At 42.8% G+C, this 20,585-nt stretch overlaps 1 protein-coding gene across 6 annotated transcripts in view; it reads left to right on the forward strand.

Annotated features, from left to right (window-relative positions):
- The window catches only part of helz (helicase with zinc finger), a 77,641-nt gene that overhangs the window by 825 nt on the left and 56,231 nt on the right, over positions 1-20,585 (forward strand). For 2 of the 6 annotated variants that reach the window (XM_021470068.3, NM_213266.1), the window contains 10 exon segments: positions 4,085-4,291; positions 6,882-6,918; positions 7,484-7,608; positions 11,478-11,534; positions 13,384-13,426; positions 14,818-14,893; positions 16,537-16,735; positions 17,133-17,240; positions 18,519-18,819; positions 19,991-20,258. In XM_021470068.3, coding sequence (XP_021325743.1) covers positions 4,103-4,291; positions 6,882-6,918; positions 7,484-7,608; positions 11,478-11,534; positions 13,384-13,426; positions 14,818-14,893; positions 16,537-16,735; positions 17,133-17,240; positions 18,519-18,819; positions 19,991-20,258 — 1,403 coding nt within the window. In that variant the 5' untranslated portion in view covers positions 4,085-4,102. 6 annotated transcript variants of the gene reach the window in all.

The following is a 20,585-nucleotide window of genomic DNA, read 5'->3' on the forward strand; positions in this document are numbered from 1 at the left end:
TCAGACGGGACATCTATTATTAACTGACCCGGAATCCAAATATAGAGTGTTTATATATTTTACTGAGGCTCTGTTGCCTTGTTTGGTGTGCAGGAGGTTAATTAGATGTTGGTTTGGTAAGACTGTGTGTTATTGTGTGTGTGTGTGTGTGTAGTATATCCGACGCTCTCCGTGTGTATGTGAGAAAGTGGGAGACTCTGCACAGGGTGTGTGTTTTGTAGCATACGTGAAATTATGCAAATATTAGTAACAGAACGGTTATTTTAATCATGTGGTGTTATATTTATTAATATTTCTTTTTAAGTTTTGCATTAAGGGACTTGCTGCAGACTTTTAACTAAGGTTAATGTATTTTATATTGTGTAAATAAATGTGTAATAGATCAGGTATTTTGTGAAAATGAAATGTATCATATGGGCCAAAGATTTAATAACCATCTAAACAAATGATAAACAATTTTTCCCCCTCATACAGTTAGTATCATGCCAATGTTTCCACGATTTACCATGTGGTAGACGCTCAGTAAAATGTCAGTGTGTGTATATATCAGAAAACTTTAATATTTTCAGTCATATTTGGATCAAGAATCATTTGATGACATTAAAAGCCTAATAATAAATAATTTTGACCCTAATATGCTCTTAAATGATCATTTTTAGTCTTCAAACTATTGTCACTGTTCTTTAAAACACTACATTTTGTTTATTTGTCATCAAAAATGTATTTTAATAATTAAGATATCATCTAATTTCATATAATCACCTTACTAGTTTCAATGTTTTTATAAGCTCCAGTGTATTTTGATAAAGATTTAATTAGTTTATATTGTGCAAGTAATTCATAAACTCGATATATTAAATATATTCCGGCTAAATATGGGGGAAAACGTTTATTTTTAACCATTAATCAAATAAAAGTTTAATGATGGATGAATTTTTCCTGCAAATAATAAAATGCAGGCAGTCTTTATCATACAGTCTTTACCACAGTTTACCATGTGAAAGAATGTCGTTCACTGTATATGTCTGCAAAAATAATATTTTCAGTCAAATTTGGATTATAAATCGTTTTATGACATTAAAAGGTCACAGTTTGACCCTAAAATGCTCCTAAATTGTGATTTTTAATCCTCATACTGTCGTCACCGTCGTTTAAAACAATAAATTGTGCTCATTTGCCATCAGAAATGTTTCTAAATCCTTAAGATATCATCTAATTTCATGTAATCACTACTCGTTTCTATATTTTATACAGTCCAGTGGATTTCATTAAAGGTTTAATTAGTTTTGTACTATGCAAGTAATTCATAAATCAACATATCAAATGTATACGGGCCAAAAATAGTGTGAAAACGTTTATTTTTAACCATCTAAACAAATAAAAGTGTGATGATGGATGAATTACTCCTGAAGAAAATAAAATACATGCAGTATCATACAGTTTTTACCACGATTTACCATGAGGCAGAAACATTTTCAGTTATTTTTAGCTTAATAACCCTTTGATGACATTAAAAGGCAAATCAAAGATCAGAGTTTGACCCCAAAATGCTCCCAAATTGTCATTTTTAATCCTCATACTGTCGTCACTGTCCTTCATAACACTACATTTGCCATCAAAAATTGTTTAATCATTAAGATATCCAATTTCATTTAATTGCTCATTCATTCATTTTCTTGTCAGCTTAGTCCCTTTATTAATCCGGGGTCGCCACAGCGGAATGAACCGCCAACTCATCCAGCAAGTTTTTACACAGCGGATACCCTTCCAGCCGCAACCCATCTCTGGGAAACATCAGCCAATCAGATCGCTGTATGCAAATACACCAGCTAGACAGTGGCCTGGTGCTGACTGAATTTCATTGGCTGAGGCTGCTATGATGATCGGGTTAGCCCCAACTTCAGACACGCCTTCAGTCAAGCGGTGACGCTGAAGCTCCATGTGAATGGGGCGTAAATAGTAAATCCATCGATGCGCAGCTCTACAGTTCCCGAACCATGCAAGCTAGTGGCAACAGCGGCGAGGAAAAAACTTCACCAATTGGCGAAAGTGAAGAATTAAAAAACCTCGAGAGAAACCAGACTCGAGGCCAAACGTCTTCTGCAGAGCTGCAGTCTAGGCGCCGGAGGCTGAAAGAGACTTGCTTTGTTTTACCAAAGAGTTAAATCTAATAGAGGTGTGAACCTATACTGGTCTTACGGTTCGGTTTGGTTACGATTATCATGCCATCGATTCGGTTCAATTCGATATCTCGGTGCATTGACGATGCTTTCCATATACAGTGTTATATTTTAGGGGGGAGGCTATAACATGCTGTCTGTATAAACACTCAGCACCACACTGTCTCTCATTCAAACACATTCACAAACATAGACAGCATCAAACAAACAAATACACTTAAGCCCTTGCAACAGGGAGAGCTCGCGCTGAGCGGAGCAGAAAAACGAAAAAAAATAAGCACTTTTCCGACGGTCCCTTACAGAGAGCTCCTCTCAGCGCGAGCTCTGCCGGCTAAAGTAAACGCAGACTGCGAGGGCTTAAACGGAGCAGTGCTCGTAATGTCGAGCGGAAAAAAAGAAAGACAGCTGTGAAACATAACCAGCTTTGTCTTTCTGTAGGAAACACACTTTAGATCTTTTTAGGGTAAGAGGTTTTTGAGTTATTGCCGTCTATAACTGAATGTGTGTCAGGAAAATCGAAAACGAAACTGCTACAGGGTTCGTTTCAATCGAGCCGAGACCACCTCACTCAAGTGATCTCGGAGCGATTACTTTGGCGCAGAACAGAGCGCGATTGCCCTGTTCACATATGCCAAACGAACCGCGCTAACGAGATACGTTCCGAAACAAAAGTGTAGGTGTGAAAGCACCCTAATATGTTTTATTCAAATCTTCTGCAACGCTATTTAACTCGTGCATTTGTTTTACATTTATTTACACGTTGTTGACCAGTTTATGTATGGCATGGCCATTAAAAATACAAAATTCCTTATTACTTATAAAGAGAATGTTACTTCAGTAATGTTGTTGTAATGTTTTAAGTTGACTAGTTAAACAATAATAATAATAATAATAAAATAATCGAAATCGTGAATCGGTCTAACTTTATAAAAAACCTAGATTTTTTTTTTTTGACAAATCGCCCAGCCCTTGTTGGAGATGAACACAAAGCGTCTTGATGAACTCTGGGAGTCCCGCAGGAACGCTTTCTTCTTCATTCCAGATGACTTTATTAATCAGTGATTTGGGTCATTGCAGAGATGTATGGATGCAGTCCTTCTGATACCAAATGATCAACTAGAAGTCCATTTAATATCTGCTTTTCCTAAAACTTAGATAGGCGACAAGACTTCAGTCAGGTTAATGTTTGCTTTTAAAGCCTGGTTTATACTTCTGCGTCAAGTGACCGTCGTAACCCACGGCGCATGCAACGCGCGCAGCTGTGCATTTATACTTCTGCGCGCTGTCTCTGTTGGTCTGCATTAACACTTCCGAAACGCTAGTTGGCAGTGAGGTGTAAATGTTCCTCTGTGTCGAGTTTCTTCGCTTCTGTTTTGCTTTTCCTGAACACTTCCTGGATGTACAAGTGATTCAAACTCGCTCATTTTAAGCAGGAACCGGCGGACGTGCAACAACCTTAACTATGAGGTAAACACAAAACAAAACTTTCCATTCGGAGCTCCTTCACGGGACTCCACACTTGTAAACAATCGCTCCATCAGGCTCGCACCATTCACGCGGCTCTCAGTCCCGCCCAGACTCGTCAGCGCTACCAAGCCGACCAATCACAGAGCTTGCGCTACGCGTTGTTGCGACGTGTAGTTACATTTTTTGAGAGGTGCACGTCAGTGACGCCGATGGCCACGGCGAAGGGCTATGCGTCAGCGCTGTAGCATACGCCGACGTTTGACGCAGAAGTATAAATCAGCCTTAATACAGTGGTTTTTAGGCTACGTTTATATTTCCAAGCTAACTTCATACTTAATGCGAAACCTTTTATACAATATAAATGAAAAACATTTGACTTAAAAGCACTGGACAGCCTGCACCTTGAGACGTTTAACCCTTTGCATCTCTCCTAACAGACACTCTGTCCCAGAGTCATGGAGGACAGGAGGCCACAGAAGTCATGTGACGAGGCCATTGGATCATTAGTGAGGCAGGAGTATGAGGCGGCGGTGGCCCACAGCACAGAGGCCCTGCTGGCCATGGGGCCCCGGACCCCGACCCCCAGCACTGCCCTCCTGCGCACGCGAGCCCTGCTTTACCGCATAGCAGCACGACTACAGCTGGTGAGAAGCAGAGCTGCGTTCCTGAGCGTAGCTTGTTTGTGTTTTGAGTGTACGCTGTAAAAACGGCAAAGTTCCACACGATTCCTTCATGTTTGTCGTCTCAACACAAATCGACCAGGTTTACTTAAATGTTTTTTACAAATTTAAATGGACTGAACATAAAACAATTGAGTTGTCCCCAAAAACCTCAAGAATTATTTTGATTCAGCTCATAAAATAATAATATTTGACTAGATGTACTTCCAGGGGCCTGTTTCAGTAAGGAGGTTCAAACAACTCGGAGTTTAAACTTGAACTCTGAGTTGATTTACCGAGAGATTAAAAACTCTGAGTTTTCGGTTTCAGAACAGCTGATCTGAGTTGGGTCAATCAACTTCGAGTAGACCAACTCAGAGTTAAGCGCGCACACTGTGACTATAAAAAGGCATTATCAATAGAGCGCAGATATTACGAGTGACCATGGCAACATCTTATAAAAGAGATCAGCATTTCTTTCTCCGGCTGAACTTGATCTGCTCATGCAAAGTTATAGCAAATATGAGTGTATATATTTAAAAAGAAGCAACCATCAGTGAAACAGAGACAGTTAGCATTGGAAAACAGCTGCTCAAGATAATGCATAATTTTTAATTTTAAGTATTTAAACATTTAAGTATAATAAAATAAGTAATGTAATGTGTGACGTTTATACTTTTTTTCTAAACTTTTATACACGTTTATCAGTTTTAATAGATTTAACAGTGCACTTGTGTGTCTGCCTTTTTATTGATCAAATAATAGAGGTTGATATAACATTAAGAAGGTAAGCAGTGCTAAAAATAATTTTTAGACAGAATAATAATCCCATTAATCTTGTAACAGTACATGTCGAAGGTTAAGCTAAATATTTATGGAAAAAAGGACAAGCCTCGTACGTGACTTTGTTCTGTGTGTGACAAAAATGTAGGCAATAGCTGTGTTTCCATCAAAATATAGGCTATTACATAAATGTGTGCAAAACTGGAATAACGCCTAAAAGATGCGAATAAAGCAGCGTTTTTATTCAACGAGTCAAAGAGAACACAATCGTCACTTCCTGATTAACTTGCGGCAAATATCAACAGTAAAAACAGAATTTACTGCGGTAGAAGAAGCTGCGTCGATGATTTTTCATTTAATACTTGCGCCTCAGAAGACAATTGACACACAATGAACACATGGGGGCGTTTGAAGCCAGACAAGGAGACTTGACGCGCTCCAGACGCTTTGAGGTAATTAATAAATACACTAATACTGAAACAGTTCAGGCATTTTAGAATGACTAAAACAACATTTAAGATGTTCTGCAGTGTGCTCAGTCTGCTGGTTTGTCCATTCACACACATTTTCATCATCATCTCTAACAAACTTTTTTTAATGTACATACTGTAATTTAAGGCTGCTTTCACACCTGTGAATCGATTCAGTTGTTCCGAAACAGAGATTACAATTGTTACATTGTTGCTCTTGGAGCGGTTCGCTTTCACACTGCAAAGTTTCTAATCGGACCAAAAGAGCTAAAACAAGTCACTTGAGTAAACTCTCCTCACATTGGTCAGAGTGTCAGGGTTTATTTTGCAGCGTCCCGCTAAGCTGTCAGGAGAGGTGGTGGTTTGGTGGTGATTGACAGGTTGTGCGCGCGACGTGTCTGAGGAGAGACGCGGTGGGGAGGGGTGAGAAGGGTGCGCGACGATGCCTATTTGAGGACCGGGAGGGAGACGCGAGATTACCGGGAGATCATCACTCGTTTGCGGGCATCCGGAGACTCACGAAACTTCCCGCCCTACTCATAATTCTCTCTTCATATAGCCGTATGCCTATTACATATCCATAAAATACTGTGATATAAGCGCGCTCGGATTGGATCGCTTTCTCACTGCAATCGAACCGCTCCAGGGTTCGTTTCAATCGAGCCGAGACCACCTCATTCAAGCGATCTCGGAGCAATTACTTTGGCGCGTAACAGAGCGCGATTGCCCTGTTCACATATGCCAATCGAACCGCGCTAACTGGGCAAACGAGATACGTTCCGAAACAAAAGTGTAGGTGTGAAAGCACCCTGAGTGCACTTCGTAGTTTATGCGCATCTTTTCTTATCAAATAAAAATTTAACCTACTCAGTTATGCGCACGTTTTATTATGCGTATTTTCAAAAGTTATGTGAATCATGACGTTTCCATCAATCGTTTTTATCGGTATCTCCTAAATGAGCTCTAAAATAGGTGTGTGAAAATGTAAGGCTCAGGTGAGAAATACGCTTCATCTTTAAAAAAGGGGAGGAGACCGACAGAAACTCAGAGTTTAGAGAGTAAACCTGCTCCAGACCAGGTTAGATTCACAGAGTAAGTGACCACAGTAACTGACTCTGAGTTAAAGTTACCTTTCTTTCAGAAACAGGCTTGACTTACCCTGATTTCTCGAGTTTAACAAACCTGCCGTTTTGAAACGGAAAACCCAGAGTTTCTCTCATTTCAGGGTTAAAATACTCTGAGTTTTCACTTAACCTCCTTTCTGAAACAGGCCCCAGAACTAGCAGAAAAGTAAGCATTTTGTTGTCTGTTTGTCTGAACAGAAGGACTACGATCAGGCTGATGAAGACTGCAAGCATGGTAAGATCAAATCCTCTCCATGTCATTCTGCAAGGTTTACCATCCTCCGTATTTACTGGCCAATGCTCGTCTTGTTTTTTTAGCTTGTCTCAGGTTAAACACTTCATTCATGCATGATTAATATAAATTCTAAAACTGGGCAGCACAATCGCCTCACAGCAAGAAGGTCGCTGGTTCGAGTCCAGGCAGGATCAGTTGGCATTTCTGTGTGGAGTTTGCATGTTCTCCCCGTGTTGGAGTGGGTTTCCTCCGGGTGCTCCGGTTTCCCCCAGTCCAAACACATGCGCTATAGGGGAACTGATTAATTAAATTGGCCATAGTATATGGGTGTTTCCCAGTACTGGGTTGCAGCTGGAAAGGCATCCGCTGTGTAAAACATGCTGGAATAGTTGGCGGTTCATTCCACTGTGGTGACCCCTGATGAGTAAAAACCATATTAATGTTAACTAGAGCATTTAGGCTCTGATATTTGAGCGTTTCTTTCTTCAGAGAGCTCAGGAGTGTGTGTGTGTGTGTGTGTGTGTGGTAATGTTTGATCACACTGTGTATGTGTTTGTTCACGCAGTGTTTGCTGAGGAGCTGGCCAAGGGAGATGGCAGTTTCAGGGCAGGGCTTCAGAGTCTGCTGCTGGACGGAAGCTTGCAGGAAGTGTGCAGCGTTCTCTCTAAGGCGCTCTACGGAGAACCACTGGTAAACCGAACATCACTTTGATCGCCATGACATCAAAAGTCACTCGTCTTGTCTGTATATGTATACAGTAGTGTTTTTTATAAGCAGTGTGTTTATGCATTTCATTCTTGTGTAGAAATTCATTAGCCCGCTTAAACCTTAATCAGATATCGTAACCTTCTCTACCTCTTCTCAATGACTCTCATCTGATCGCATGGAATGCCTTTAGGGCGGGGCTATCAGTCAGTTAGGGGGGTACTATCTGCTTTGGGGCGGGGCTATCAGTTCTTTGTAGAGTGGTACTGTCTGCTAAAGGGTGGATCTATCAGTTATTTAGGGCGGTTCTTCTCATTCTTCAGGGCGGGGCTATCAGTCATTCAGGGTGGAGCTTTCAGTCTGCTAGGGTGCTACTGTCTGCTTCAAGACGGTGCTATGTGTTTTTTTGGGCGAGGCTATCAGTTTTAGAGCAGAGCTATCTGTGTTTTTAGCATGGTACTGTCTGCGTTAGGGCGGAGCTATCAGTGTTTTAGGGCGGTACTGTCTGCGTTAGGGCGGAGCTATCAGTGTTTTAGGGCAGGACTGTCTGCTTTAGGGCGGAGCTATCAGTGTTTCAGGGCGGTACTGTCTGCTTTAGGGCGGAGCTATCAGTGTTTCAGGGCGGTACTGTCTGCTTTAGGGCGGAGCTATCAGTGTTTTAGGGCAGTACTGTCTGCTTTAGGGCGGAGCTATCAGTATTTTAGGGTGGGACTGTCTGCTTTAGGGCAGAGCTATCAGTGTTAGGGTGTCACTGTCTGCTTTAGGGCGGAGCTATCAGTGTTTTAGGGCGCGACTGTCTTTAGGGCGGAGCTATCACTGTTTTAGGCTGGGACTGCGCTTTAGGGCGGAGCTATCAGTGTTTTAGGGCGGTACTGTCTGTTTTAGGGCAGAGCTATCAGTGTTTTAGGGCGGCACTGTCTGCTTTAGGGCGGAGCTATCAGTGTTTCAGGGCGGTACTGTCTGCTTTAGGGCGGAGCTGTCAGTGTTTTAGGCTGGGACTGTCTGCATTAGGGCAGAGCTATCAGTGTTAGGGCGGTACTGTGCTTTAGGGCGGATCTATCAGTGTTTTAGGGTTGGACTGTCTGCTTTAGGGCGGAGCTATCAGTGTTTTAGGGCAGGACTGTCTGCTTTAGGGCGGAGCTATTAGTGTTTCAGGGCAGTACTGTCTGCTTTAGGGCGGAGCTATCAGTGTTTCAGGGCAGTACTGTCTGCGTTAGGGTGGAGCTATCAGTGTTTTAGGGCGGTACTGTCTATGTTAGGGCGGAGCTATCAGTGTTTTAGGGCGATACTGTCTGCTTTAGGGCAGAGCTATCAGTGTTTTAGGCTGGGACTGTCTGCTTTAGGGCGGAGCTATCAGTGTTTTAGGGCAGTACTGTCTGCTTTAGGGCGGAGCTATCAGTGTTTTAGGGCGGTACTGTCTGTTTTAGGGCAGAGCTATCAGTGTTTTAGGGTGGGACTGTCTGTTTTAGGGCGGAGCTATCAGTGTTTTAGGGCGGTACTGTCTGCTTTAGGGCGGAGCTATCAGTGTCAAGCTGCGGTCTCACTAGAGTTTGTGGGTGCGAAATTCTGTCGTGCGAGCTGCGAAAAGGGGCGGGATTAAACAAGATGATTAGACTATTTAAAAGCAAGCGATTGCTCTGTTTTAAATTTCTGTCCAGAGAGGTCATGTTTTGATCCTCAATTGGTCTCATGCGGTCAAGCAACCTGTGAAACTTGATGCATGACCCCAGGTTTCCGGTCTTAGGCATTCCCCTGCGTATGAATGGAAGTGTATGGAAGGAAAAGCCTAGTGTGACCGCAGCTTTAGCATGGTACTGTTTGCTTTAGGGCGGAGCTATCAGTGTTTTAGGGCGGTACTGTCTGCTTTAGGGCGGAGCTATCAGTGTTATAGGACGGTACTGTCTGCTTTAGGGCGGAGCTATCAGTGTTATAGGACGTTACTCTCTGCTTCAGGGCGGAGCTATCAGTGTTATAGGACGGTACTGTCTGCGTTAGGGCGGAGCTATCAGTGTTTTAGGGCGATACTGTCTGCTTTAGGGCGGAGCTATCAGTGTTTTAGGGCGATACTGTCTGATTTAGGGCGGAGCTATCAGTGTTTTAGGGCAGTACTGTCTGCATTAGGGCGGATCTATCAGTGTTTTAGGGTGGGACTGCCTGCTTTAGGGCGGAGCTATCAGTGTTTTAGGGTGGTACTGTCTGCTTTAGGGCGGAGCTATCAGTGTTTTAGGGTGGGACTGTCTGCTTTAGGGCGGAGCTATCTGTGTTTTAGGGCAGGACTGTCTGATTTAGGGCGGAGCTATTAGTGTTTCAGGGCAGTACTGTCTGCTTTAGGGCGGAGCTATCAGTGTTTTAGGGCGGTACTGTCTGCTTTAGGGCGGAGCTATCAGTGTTTCAGGGCAGTACTGTCTGCTTTAGGGCGGAGCTATCAGTGTTTTAGGGCGATACTGTCTGCTTTAGGGCGGAGCTATCAGTGTTTTAGGGCGGTACTGTCTGATTTAGGGCGGAGCTATCAGTGTTTTAGGGCAGTACTGTCTGCATTAGGGCGGATCTATCAGTGTTTTAGGGTGGGACTGCCTGCTTTAGGGCGGAGCTATCAGTGTTTTAGGGCGGTACTGTCTGCTTTAGGGCGGAGCTATCAGTGTTATAGGACGGTACTGTCTGCTTTAGGGCGGAGCTATCAGTGTTTTAGGGCGGTACTGTCTGCTTTAGGGCGGAGCTATCAGTGTTATAGGACGGTACTGTCTGCTTTAGGGCGGAGCTATCAGTTTTATAGGATGGTACTGTCTGCCTGTAGGGCGGAGCCATCTGTATTTTAGGACTACGATTTGCTTTAGGGTGAAACTATCAGTATTTCAGTGTGGTACTGTCTGCTTTAGGGTGGAGCTATCTGTATTTAGGACTTTACTGTCTGCATTAGGGTGTAGCTACCAGTGTTTTAGGGTTATACTGTCTGCTTTAGGGCAGAGCTATCAGTCTTAGGGCGGTACTGCTTTTTATTTTAGGGTGGAGCTATCAGTGTTTTAGGGTGGTGCTCTCTTTTTTGGGCGGGTCTATCAGTGTTAGAGCAGTACTGCTTTTATTTTTAGTGCGGGTCTAGCAGTGTTTTAGGGATAATGCTGTGCGCTTTAAAGTGGGTCTATCAGTGGTTTAGGGTGTGGATATCCAACACAATCTCACGGCAATTCGTAACTTTTTCATTTAGTATGAATATCATTCGTATGAATTTGTGCGATCTAATTCGTACAATTTAGTATGATTTGCTTATCCCCCAATGACGGTTGGGGTTAGGGGTGGGGTCAGGTGCCACGCCTCCTTTTTAAAATCGTACCATTTCGTACGACTGAACTCGTACTAATTCGTACGTATTAGCCACTAAACTGGCAAAACGTAAAATACTTACGTTTTCTAGTGAGATCAGGCTGGGATATCAGTTTTTTAAAACGGGACTATCAGTCATTGAGGACGGAGCTATTAGTATTTAGAGCAGGACTTTCTCGTTTGGGGTGGGACTATCTGTGTTTTAGGGCGGGGCTATTAGGCAGTTAAGCTGAGCTGTCAGTGGGTGTCTCTCTTCTGCTCTGACTTTGTCATTTTCCATCTTCCTCCTTTTTCGTTAGCATTGCCCGTCTTCAACAATCTAATCGGCTCCTAAAGAACAAAATCATGCACCGCTCCACATTTATTCCTTATTTTCACACTGTCACATGTTGATGTACAATTTTACAATGTGCTCTGTATTTTTCAATTGTGCTTTAACCTGTTAATTACAATATACATACATGTACATAAACTATCATTTTAGCTGCTCTTTCATAGTGCTGCTTGACATTTACTTTGCGTTGTGCTTGTCGCAGAATGGGATCATGACTAAAGACATGACGAGACTGAAGAGGCTCCTCTCAGAAATAGAGGTTTGTTTTTGACTCTTACTTCCTGTTTTAGAAGCAGCGTGTCACTCCTTGAAGATTCAAGAACTGATCTCAACGCAGCTTTTTAGCAAGAGCAAGTTTTTGCTCATAAATCACGGGTTTGGTCTCGTCCTGCAGGCCAAAGTTCCTCAAAAATGTCAATATTGCATGAGCAGACACACTGTTAAACATACACTTTGGTTTGAATGACTTTTAGCAGGAACACATTGATAAAGTAAATCTTTAAAAGCTGTTCTGAATCTTATTTTATGTAATATGTATTGCTTTTGATGTCTTTTTTATTAACTCAGGGTTCCTACACTCAAAAATAATTAAAAGCAAACATACACTGTAAAAAATGACTGTAATTTCAACAGTAATGCTGTAAAATGCAACAGTTAACCAGTCTGTAACCTGGTTAAAGGTATGTTTCCCTAATATATACTGGTAATTACTGTAAATTGACATTCCCAGAATTCTTACACTTCATTTTATTATGCCTTTTTGTTGACGTTACTGTGCTTTTTCTGATTTTTTTTCCATTAGTGATGTAGATTGGAGTGTTTATACCTGCTTATGGTTGCGTTTTAGACTGTGAAACTAAAGGCATTACATGTAAATGTTCATCTTCCAAAACACTGGTGAATAATGCTATAAAAAATCAATGACATGCGGTTTTATTTATTTTATGTTTTGTATTATATTTTAATGGAAAAGTTCTGGCAACCACAGCTGCCAAAACGATCAACCTGCACCGCTTCATTCGTGTGAATCGCACCTCAGGATGTGAGCATTGACTTAACATTTCTAGGGACTAAACTGACTACAGGAGAGATTTTTGTTTTGGTTCTGTCGGTGTAATTTGCAGATGATCCCTAACACTGCGTGCATGACTTTGGCGAATATCAAACAAAAAACCAACTTTACCGAGCTGATTTAGCTGTCTTTCAACGATTTTAGGACTAACATGTTGTTAACGTCACAAGACCTAATACAGTATATACAATACGACTTCATCACAAGGCCTACCGCACTTACGCTGCAGTTTTTCTGCCCACTGAGGAAGTCCGCGACTCCTGCTGCGGGACGGAAGTTTGACGTTTGGTTCTCCTGTGTCCCGCGTTCCTCTTGCTCTACCAATGCAGCAGCTGCTTCACGTAAAAGCTGACTAACAGTTTTGCCATTTTACTTCTGTTATACTGTATTTACACTAGTAACTAACGCCGTCCCATCCATCAAAACCGTGCTTCTGCCCTCGGGCTCTGTGTGTGAAAGCACTCGACGTCACTCGAATACGCCCCTCCCACTGATTAGCATAGGCTTTGCATACAGCTTGAATGAAATCGCAAATGAAAACTGAAATGAAAAAGTGTCAATAAAAGGAAAGCTTAAATTTACATTTTAATTTGAATTGTGTCACTATTATAGCGTGAACATTAATAACACGCTTTGTAAAAATTGTGTTTGCATTTTGTTTTTCAGTTTGGCTTTTTATTTTAATATTGGCAGTCTTGATGCGGAAATGCAGTGAAAATTAAATGTTAAATCGGCAACTTCATTTTAATTATCAATTTGACAGGGACGATGTGTTGTCAAAGTGAAAATGAAAATAAAAATGAAATAATTTAATTTCATTTTCCATTTTGGCTGATATTTAGCGAACAGTGTTTTAAAATGAAATTGTTAATCTGATTTTCATTTTCATTTCCAATGTTTATTTGATTTATTTAAAATTGGCAGGATTTACCTTCCAAAAGTGGGGAACCCTGTCAACGTCTTTTTATTATAGATAAAAGATCAAAATTATAAATGGATTTTATGTAGGTAGAATAAGCTCTCTCTGTTTCTGCAGGCGGCGAGGAGTAAAGTGGTGTTTTCTGAAGAGAACGAGGAGGGTAAGTTCCTCTTCAGTTTCACTACACGTCTTTAATCTGAGGCCCCGTTTACACTAGTGCGTTTTAGTTTGAAAACGCATAAGTTTTGCTACGGTTATGCCATCCGTCCACACTACGCCGGAGTTCTCGAGCGCCGAAAATGGAGCGTTTCGAAAACGCTGGAGAAGCTGTTTTCATTCTTGAAACGCTGCTGCTCCGTCTCAGTGTGGATGATGGAAAACGGAGACATCTGAAAACGGAGGCGGGGCTGCAGACATTCGCCTCTCTGATTGGGGCTTTTCCTGAATATTAAGTAGCCTAACACACACAGTTCAGTCTTGCATCCTCTTATTGTAAGTTAAGACTTCGCAAGTTTGATCAAGGCTGCAGTCTCCCCCTTCTCAGTTTGATATGGAAAACATACCGAGGACACGCGTAAATCTTCACAGGGAACAGTGTACTTTATAACTTCATTCACATCACCCTGGCTACGTTGTTTCACTTTCTCAACAATAAAATGTAAACATGATTTAAGGAACTGCCTATTTTCTTTTTAATATTAGCAACTTAACAGACAGCAGAAATGTTGAGGCGTCGTGCTGCATATATGAGCGTCATCTTCACTGTGTGGATATTTATAACAAAACGGAGCCGATAACAACTGCCTCCTTTCAATTTCAGTGAAAATACGAAACGCACCCTCTCTTTTGCTGAATATCAGTTTTAATAATCGACAATTATAAAAGTATAACATACAATAAGTTTATACATTGTAGGAAATAAAGGCAAGCGATCAGTCAATGTACCTGGATTAATCATTAACTTATCTTTGCACTTAACCAAAACATGTTACCCGTGAACAAGTAACTTAATAGATTCCAATGACCAAAGTCAGGGAATATGTCGTTAGATAAAGACAACAACATGAATGAAATATCACGTTTAGCAAATATAGTGAGATTAGATCCAGCGGGAGATGCTTGATGAGCAGTCCGACAAGCAGAGCTCTCATCTGGGTAGAAATGCGGGAGCGCTTGCCCGAGAGTGTGTGTGTGGTCACGTGATGTGAGTTTTCAGCGTTTTGGTGTGGACGGAGAGCAGTTCAGAAACGCTGGGTAAAACGCGAGTGTGGACGCGGATCGTTTTCATTCTACAACGCCGTTTTAAAACTAAAACGCACTAGTGTAAACGGGGCCTAAGTGTGTGTGTTTGCTTCAAAATGCCATCCTTCTTTTCCTCTTTCTATCTTTGACTTCTGCACAGATGAGAATTGACTTATTTATTTACACGATCGCTATAATAGAAATGTAATTATTTATAGCTGAATGTAAAATGTTAGTGTTCTATATAAACATTGTGATATATTTTAAGTACGTATATTTTCAATCTCTCTCTCTCTCTCTCTCTCTCAGATGTTCAGGAGGGCTGGCAGTTTCGTCCTCCTCCTCGAGGGGTCACTAGTAGTGAAGAATACACATTGTGCAAAAGGTAAACTAGTGCTTTGGGCAAATGAATAGACAGATTTGTAAAGATATGCTTGGTTATACAGTGGCACACACAGTTGACATCAAAATTATTCTCCCTCCTGTGAATTTTTTTCTAATGGCTCGTTTCCACTGACTGGTACGGTTCGGGTCGGTACGGGTCACCTTTATCAGGCTTGCGTTTCCACTACCAAGGATCCCCTATTGGTGGGCGATGTGTATGGCAAAGTTTCAGTCGGCGTCATTTTCGCTCGAGAAAATGTCTACAATAAAGCTGCACAGGTCGCTCACATATCATATGAAAAGCACTTCTCACAAAACAGACGCTTTTGCACACATAAATACTTGTGTATAAATGTTTATTACTAACTTTTCTATAAACAGGAGTTGATTATAACTGCAGATCAATGACGGTGCGAAATAGCCTACTGTAATGTCTGTAATTATATTAAATAAATAAATAAATGAACATATATGAACACATACAGACCCTTACTGTCCCTGATATGTTACCAACTACAGAAGAACTACACAAAGCAGACATTTCGTCGTTAATTAGGTTCAAAACAACACAAAGTATAGCCTACAGTCAGAGTAAACCTCTCATCTGTGTCTGTAATCTTCAGCAGCACATGAAGCCTCTGTTAGAGAGTCACTCCATCATTCCCAGTTCATAATAGTCCAAAAGATGATAATAAAGATTAAAACAAGGAAGTTTGGTCAGGTTTGCTGAAGAAATAACGTGCTCCTTGGCTTCGCCTTTTTTCCCGCGCTCCACTCTCGCATTTGTCCTTTTCTTTCTGAATGTGTCACTCTCGTTTGTCAGCTTCTCACAGGATCGGGTTTCCAAAAGCTTGTCAATAATCAAGTGCATGTTATTATCATCAGCTCAAGAAGTTTGTTAGAAAGCGAAACCACTCGAGCTTCAGACTGGTTCGTAAAAAACTACACGGCACAGGGTAAATCCGCTCTTCTCCATGGCTTTGTGGCTGTTTATCATGACCACGACAGGGTTTGTTTGCAGGATCGACCATGGCTGCATATGTATTTATAATTCCGCTGTAATCTCTCGCTGTGTATTTCAAACATGGCGGGTCCTTTGTTTACATTCTGGCTTGTTGCGTCTACGAATGACGTATCTCTGTAAACCAATAGCGTTCAGCTGCGCGTCTAGCTCCACCTTTTGGGACCCTTTCTGCAGTTTGGGACCCTTTCGAAAGGGTCCCGAAAAAGTGGTACGGTTTGTTTCTGTACGCCTTTTGACAGTGGAAACGGCCATAAAAGCGTACCAAACCGAACCGTACCGTACCACTCAGTGGAAACGGGCCATAATATCTCCTTAAATGATGTTGAACCGATTCAGGAATTTTTCAGGATTCAGGAGTGTTTTCTGTAATGTTTTTTCTTCTGGGGAAAGTCTTATTTGTTTTGTTTCCGCTAGAAAAAAAGCAGTTTTTAATAGTTTTAAAGTCATTTTAATGTCAATATTATTCGCCCCTTAAGCAATATTAGTGTTGGATTGTCTCCAGAACAAACCACTGTTATACAATGACTTGCCTAATTACCCTAATTACCCTAGTGAAGCCTTTAAGCTGAACACTAGTGTCTTGAAGGATATCTAGTCTAATATCATGTGCTGTTGTGCAGGTTTTTGGAGCAGGGTCTGTGCCGGTACGGAGCTCAGTGCACCTCTGCTCACTCTCAGGAGGAGCTGACCGAATGGCAGCGGCGCTACGCCTCGCGCCTCATCCGCCTCAAGCAGCAGCAGGAGGGCAAACACTTCAGCGAGAACTACATGGAGGCGCTCATCGAGAAGTGGATCAACTCACTCACGCCCGAAAGAGTGGTACAGTACAGTCCTAATCCCCACATATTATATAAGAGCAATGTCACATGAGTAGCAGCGCGAGGTGGCTGTATATCAGATTGTTTACAAGTGCGGAGTCCCGTGAAGGAGCTCCGGATGGAAAGTTTTGTTTTGTGTTTACCTCATCGTTAAAGTTGTTGCACGGTTCCTGCCTCAAGATGAGCGAGTTTGAGCCACTTGTACATCTGGCATTAAGGCGGCGGTGAAGCTGAATAATAAAAGAATAATGCCACCGTTAGCCTGTATACTGCCGCACAAAACAACATTTTTCCCCATTGCAGCCTGTCCTTTTTTTTTTTGCCACCGGGGACCCGAGTGACGTCATGTGTGACGTAGGTTGGTAATTGGTCTATTGGTTGTGTGTGTTGTCCTGCAGATGAATGACTGTGTGGATGGAGTTACAGTGGAGCACAGCTCAGATCTCTCCATTACCGTCAACACCAAGAAATCATCCCACTCCTGGACGTTCACGCTCTTCTGCAAGGTTTGGACTCTCTAGCACTTCTACCCCATATTAAACAGTACACACACTTGTTTATTGACACCATGCGGCTGTGATGGTTGCAGCGGTGATGAACTACATAGCGATTTTACAGTCTTGACTTGATTACAAACATGCTCTGATTTAGAAATGTTTAACCTTGTAAAGCTCATTGTTGAGCTGCAGATGATCACAGAGAGTTGAAACAGAGCTTTTAATCCCAGTTTCTTAGCAAATCCTGTTCTGTGGACATGTGTATACGCGTTACTGCAGAGAGACGTTAATATGCTTGTCAATCAATCCTGTGTGCGGGGCAAACTGCACTCCTACGTCACGTTGTGGTTGGCCTAATGCTGTGTTCACACCAGACGTGGAACGCGCGGATAAATCGCACTATTCGCGCGTAAATAGCCGCGTGAACATTTGAGGTTACTCGCTTCATTCGCGCGTCAAACCCCGCTTCATTCGCGCATCAAATTCACTTCAGAACAGACGCAGATTCGCGTGATGGGCAGGGCTTCTGTCTGCCCGAAGACTCTAGCTTCATAGCTAAATGGCTAACATGGATTTAATGAAGAAAATAACAGTGTTCATGTGCTTTATGGAGACTGAAAAACAGCGTCGATACGTTTAGGGTCGTGTCTGAGTCCACTACATCCTTTCAGAGGTGCATCCAGCTCTGTGAGCTCATAAACTTCTCCAGAAACTGAACCTGGATGACGGAGGCTTTCAGCGTTGCTTCTGACTGAGCCAAGCCCGGTTTGATGAACTGTTGTCGGTGAAGGCTGGAGGATTTCCCCCGGAACACCGACAACGGGTTCTACGTCACAATCACGCTCCCACAAGAGCAAGCTTCTGATTGGTTAACGCAGCGCGAATGTACGCTGAAGTTCAGATTTTCGAATTCGAGAGATTCGCGCGAAACGCTCGTTAAGCGCGTCAAACGCGCAAAGCGCTCAATTCGCCCCGCGCAATTTGCGTCATTCGCGCATATCGCGCCGCAGGATGTCTATTCGCGCGTTTGCATTGACTTAACATGTAAATCACTCGCGCAAGACGCACGTGCCGCGTCTGGTGTAATCGCAGCATTAGAATCCTTGGGGTTGCGATCTTATTTTAACATCAGGACATTTAATAAAAGAGACTTGTTGTGTTTTTATCACTCCAGTATGATTGTAGACACACTATAGCTACACACAGCCCCGTCCAATCAGCTTCCAAAAGCATCAATGCCCTTCAAATGATTGAATAAGAGCTTGACTTTCGCTGTGTCCCCTGCAGCCGGTCCGCACTCTCCAGCGCATCGCTTTGCTGTACGACGCCAACCGGCCTCATTTCTCCATCGCGGCGGTGTCTGCCGGAGACGCCTCGGCCCTGGAGCCGCAGCCGGTGTGCCCGGGCGGCTGTCAGGAGTGGAGTGCCGCCAGCCCGGTGCAGAACGGGATGGACCACTGCATCTACACAGTGGAGATCGCCTTCAGCACAGAGATCTTCGGCACCTTCCGGCAGACCGTGGTCTTTGATTTGGGCTGCGAGCCGGTGCTAATGCAGAGAGTGATGGTGGACGCCGCTTCCATCGAAGGTAGGACCGCAGCGAGACGATCGCAGTATTAACATCAGGGTGTCGATATATCAATCATAGATATATACACTAGATATCGCATAGGGACCCTGAGCATGCGTCAGTAGCGCCGCCACATTGGTACAGTGCTCCCAGGACAAATGTCATTCAACCGCACTAGTCAAGACAGTGTTATTACGTGAAGATGCGGGACTTTAGCGCTGTCTATGGGTGTAGTAACGAGCAAACAAAGAAAACAAAGCACAAAGGCAGAACATTTCATAGGTAATATTAAGTTTTTATCTGTGTTTGTATGTTCTGAACTGTTGTGCTAATCAGGTAACGTTATTGATGATAACAGTCACTTACTGCATTCACCATACGGCAAAGCAGCTTCAACTCGCACTAAACACTCGGCTTATGCTAGTTTTGTTGAATAAAATCAGCAAACAATGCAAAAGAAATATGACAACGAGATGCTGCGCTGCCAGAAACTTGTATTATTGTCGGCTAACGTTAGTGAAAGAGTTGTTCGGGGGATTCATTCACAAACGAATCGCTCCCTCCGTCAGTATGAGCAGTGAAAGCAGGAGAGGAGCTGTGTTTCAGGACATGATTAGATTAAATTTAACAGGGAGGGTGAATAGTACATTTCTGTACACACAAACACAAGCTTTTTGTCAGGAATGTCCGTGCGGTCACTGATCCATCAATGTAGAAAAGTGATGTCAAATTATAATTTTCATAATTAGAAAAAAAAAATTGCATACTAACATCCAGGAAAACTCCCGATCATAGATATATGTGTATATGTGTTTATCTCTGGCTTTATGTGGCCACAGTCCTCCACTGTACCTTGGTCCCGCATTCATTTCAAAGGAGCGCTACCCTGTAGCAAGATGGCGGCGCTATTGACGCATTCCGTCCAATAGACAACAATAGGCCAGGCGACATCTAATGTATATATCTATGTAAATCAATAATGAGAAAATGAAGGCCCTTAAAAGGTATTAAAAAGTCTTAATTTTGTTGTTACGAGGACTCGTTCAAGCGTTGACCAAAGTGTTTCACTCCAAAACAGCATAAATAAATATATTGTCCTCAATTGGTTCGTAAGAAACTTGATTTTAGTTTCTTGTGACGTTTAAAGTCAGTGTTTTCTCCTCCTCCTCCTCTACCTGTAATCCCGCAGACCTGGAGCACCTGTTGCAGGCGCGGCAGCAGCTCCTGATGACGGCCAAGCGCTGGGACTCGTCCTGCAAAACTATCGTGGAGTTCGTCCCGAATGAGAACATGGACCTGGAGCGCAGCTTGCTGACCCGCTACCAGATCCCGCTGTCCGCCGACCAGCTCTTCACGCAGTCCGTCCTGGACAAAACCCTCACCAGAGACAACTACCAGCCGCGGCTGCACGACCTGCTCTACATCGAGGAGATCGCGCAGTACAAGGAAGTCAGCAAGTGAGTAGTGCAGCACGTCTGCTCAGGGGTGCTAGTTGAGGATTTGGTGTCAGAAGTGGCTTATATTAAAGGCGAAGGCCTCTAGATGATTTAAGCACAACAAAATCTGATCATGCCTTGATTATTAATGATTTGATGAGGACAGTGCGGTCTGACTCTGCTCAGACTAAAGTCTCATCACTGAACAGAAATAATGTCCAGTATAGAATATAAAGTCCTGCTGCAGTGGAGACAGAATGAAGATTGTGTCTGACTCCATCATGAGCTTGGAGGACTGCATCCATACATCTCTGCACTGACTCAAATCACTGATAAATAAAGTCATCG

The sequence above is a fragment of the Danio rerio genome, chromosome 3 (genome assembly GCF_049306965.1).
Source record: "Danio rerio strain Tuebingen ecotype United States chromosome 3, GRCz12tu, whole genome shotgun sequence".
NCBI lineage: Eukaryota > Metazoa > Chordata > Actinopteri > Cypriniformes > Danionidae > Danio > Danio rerio.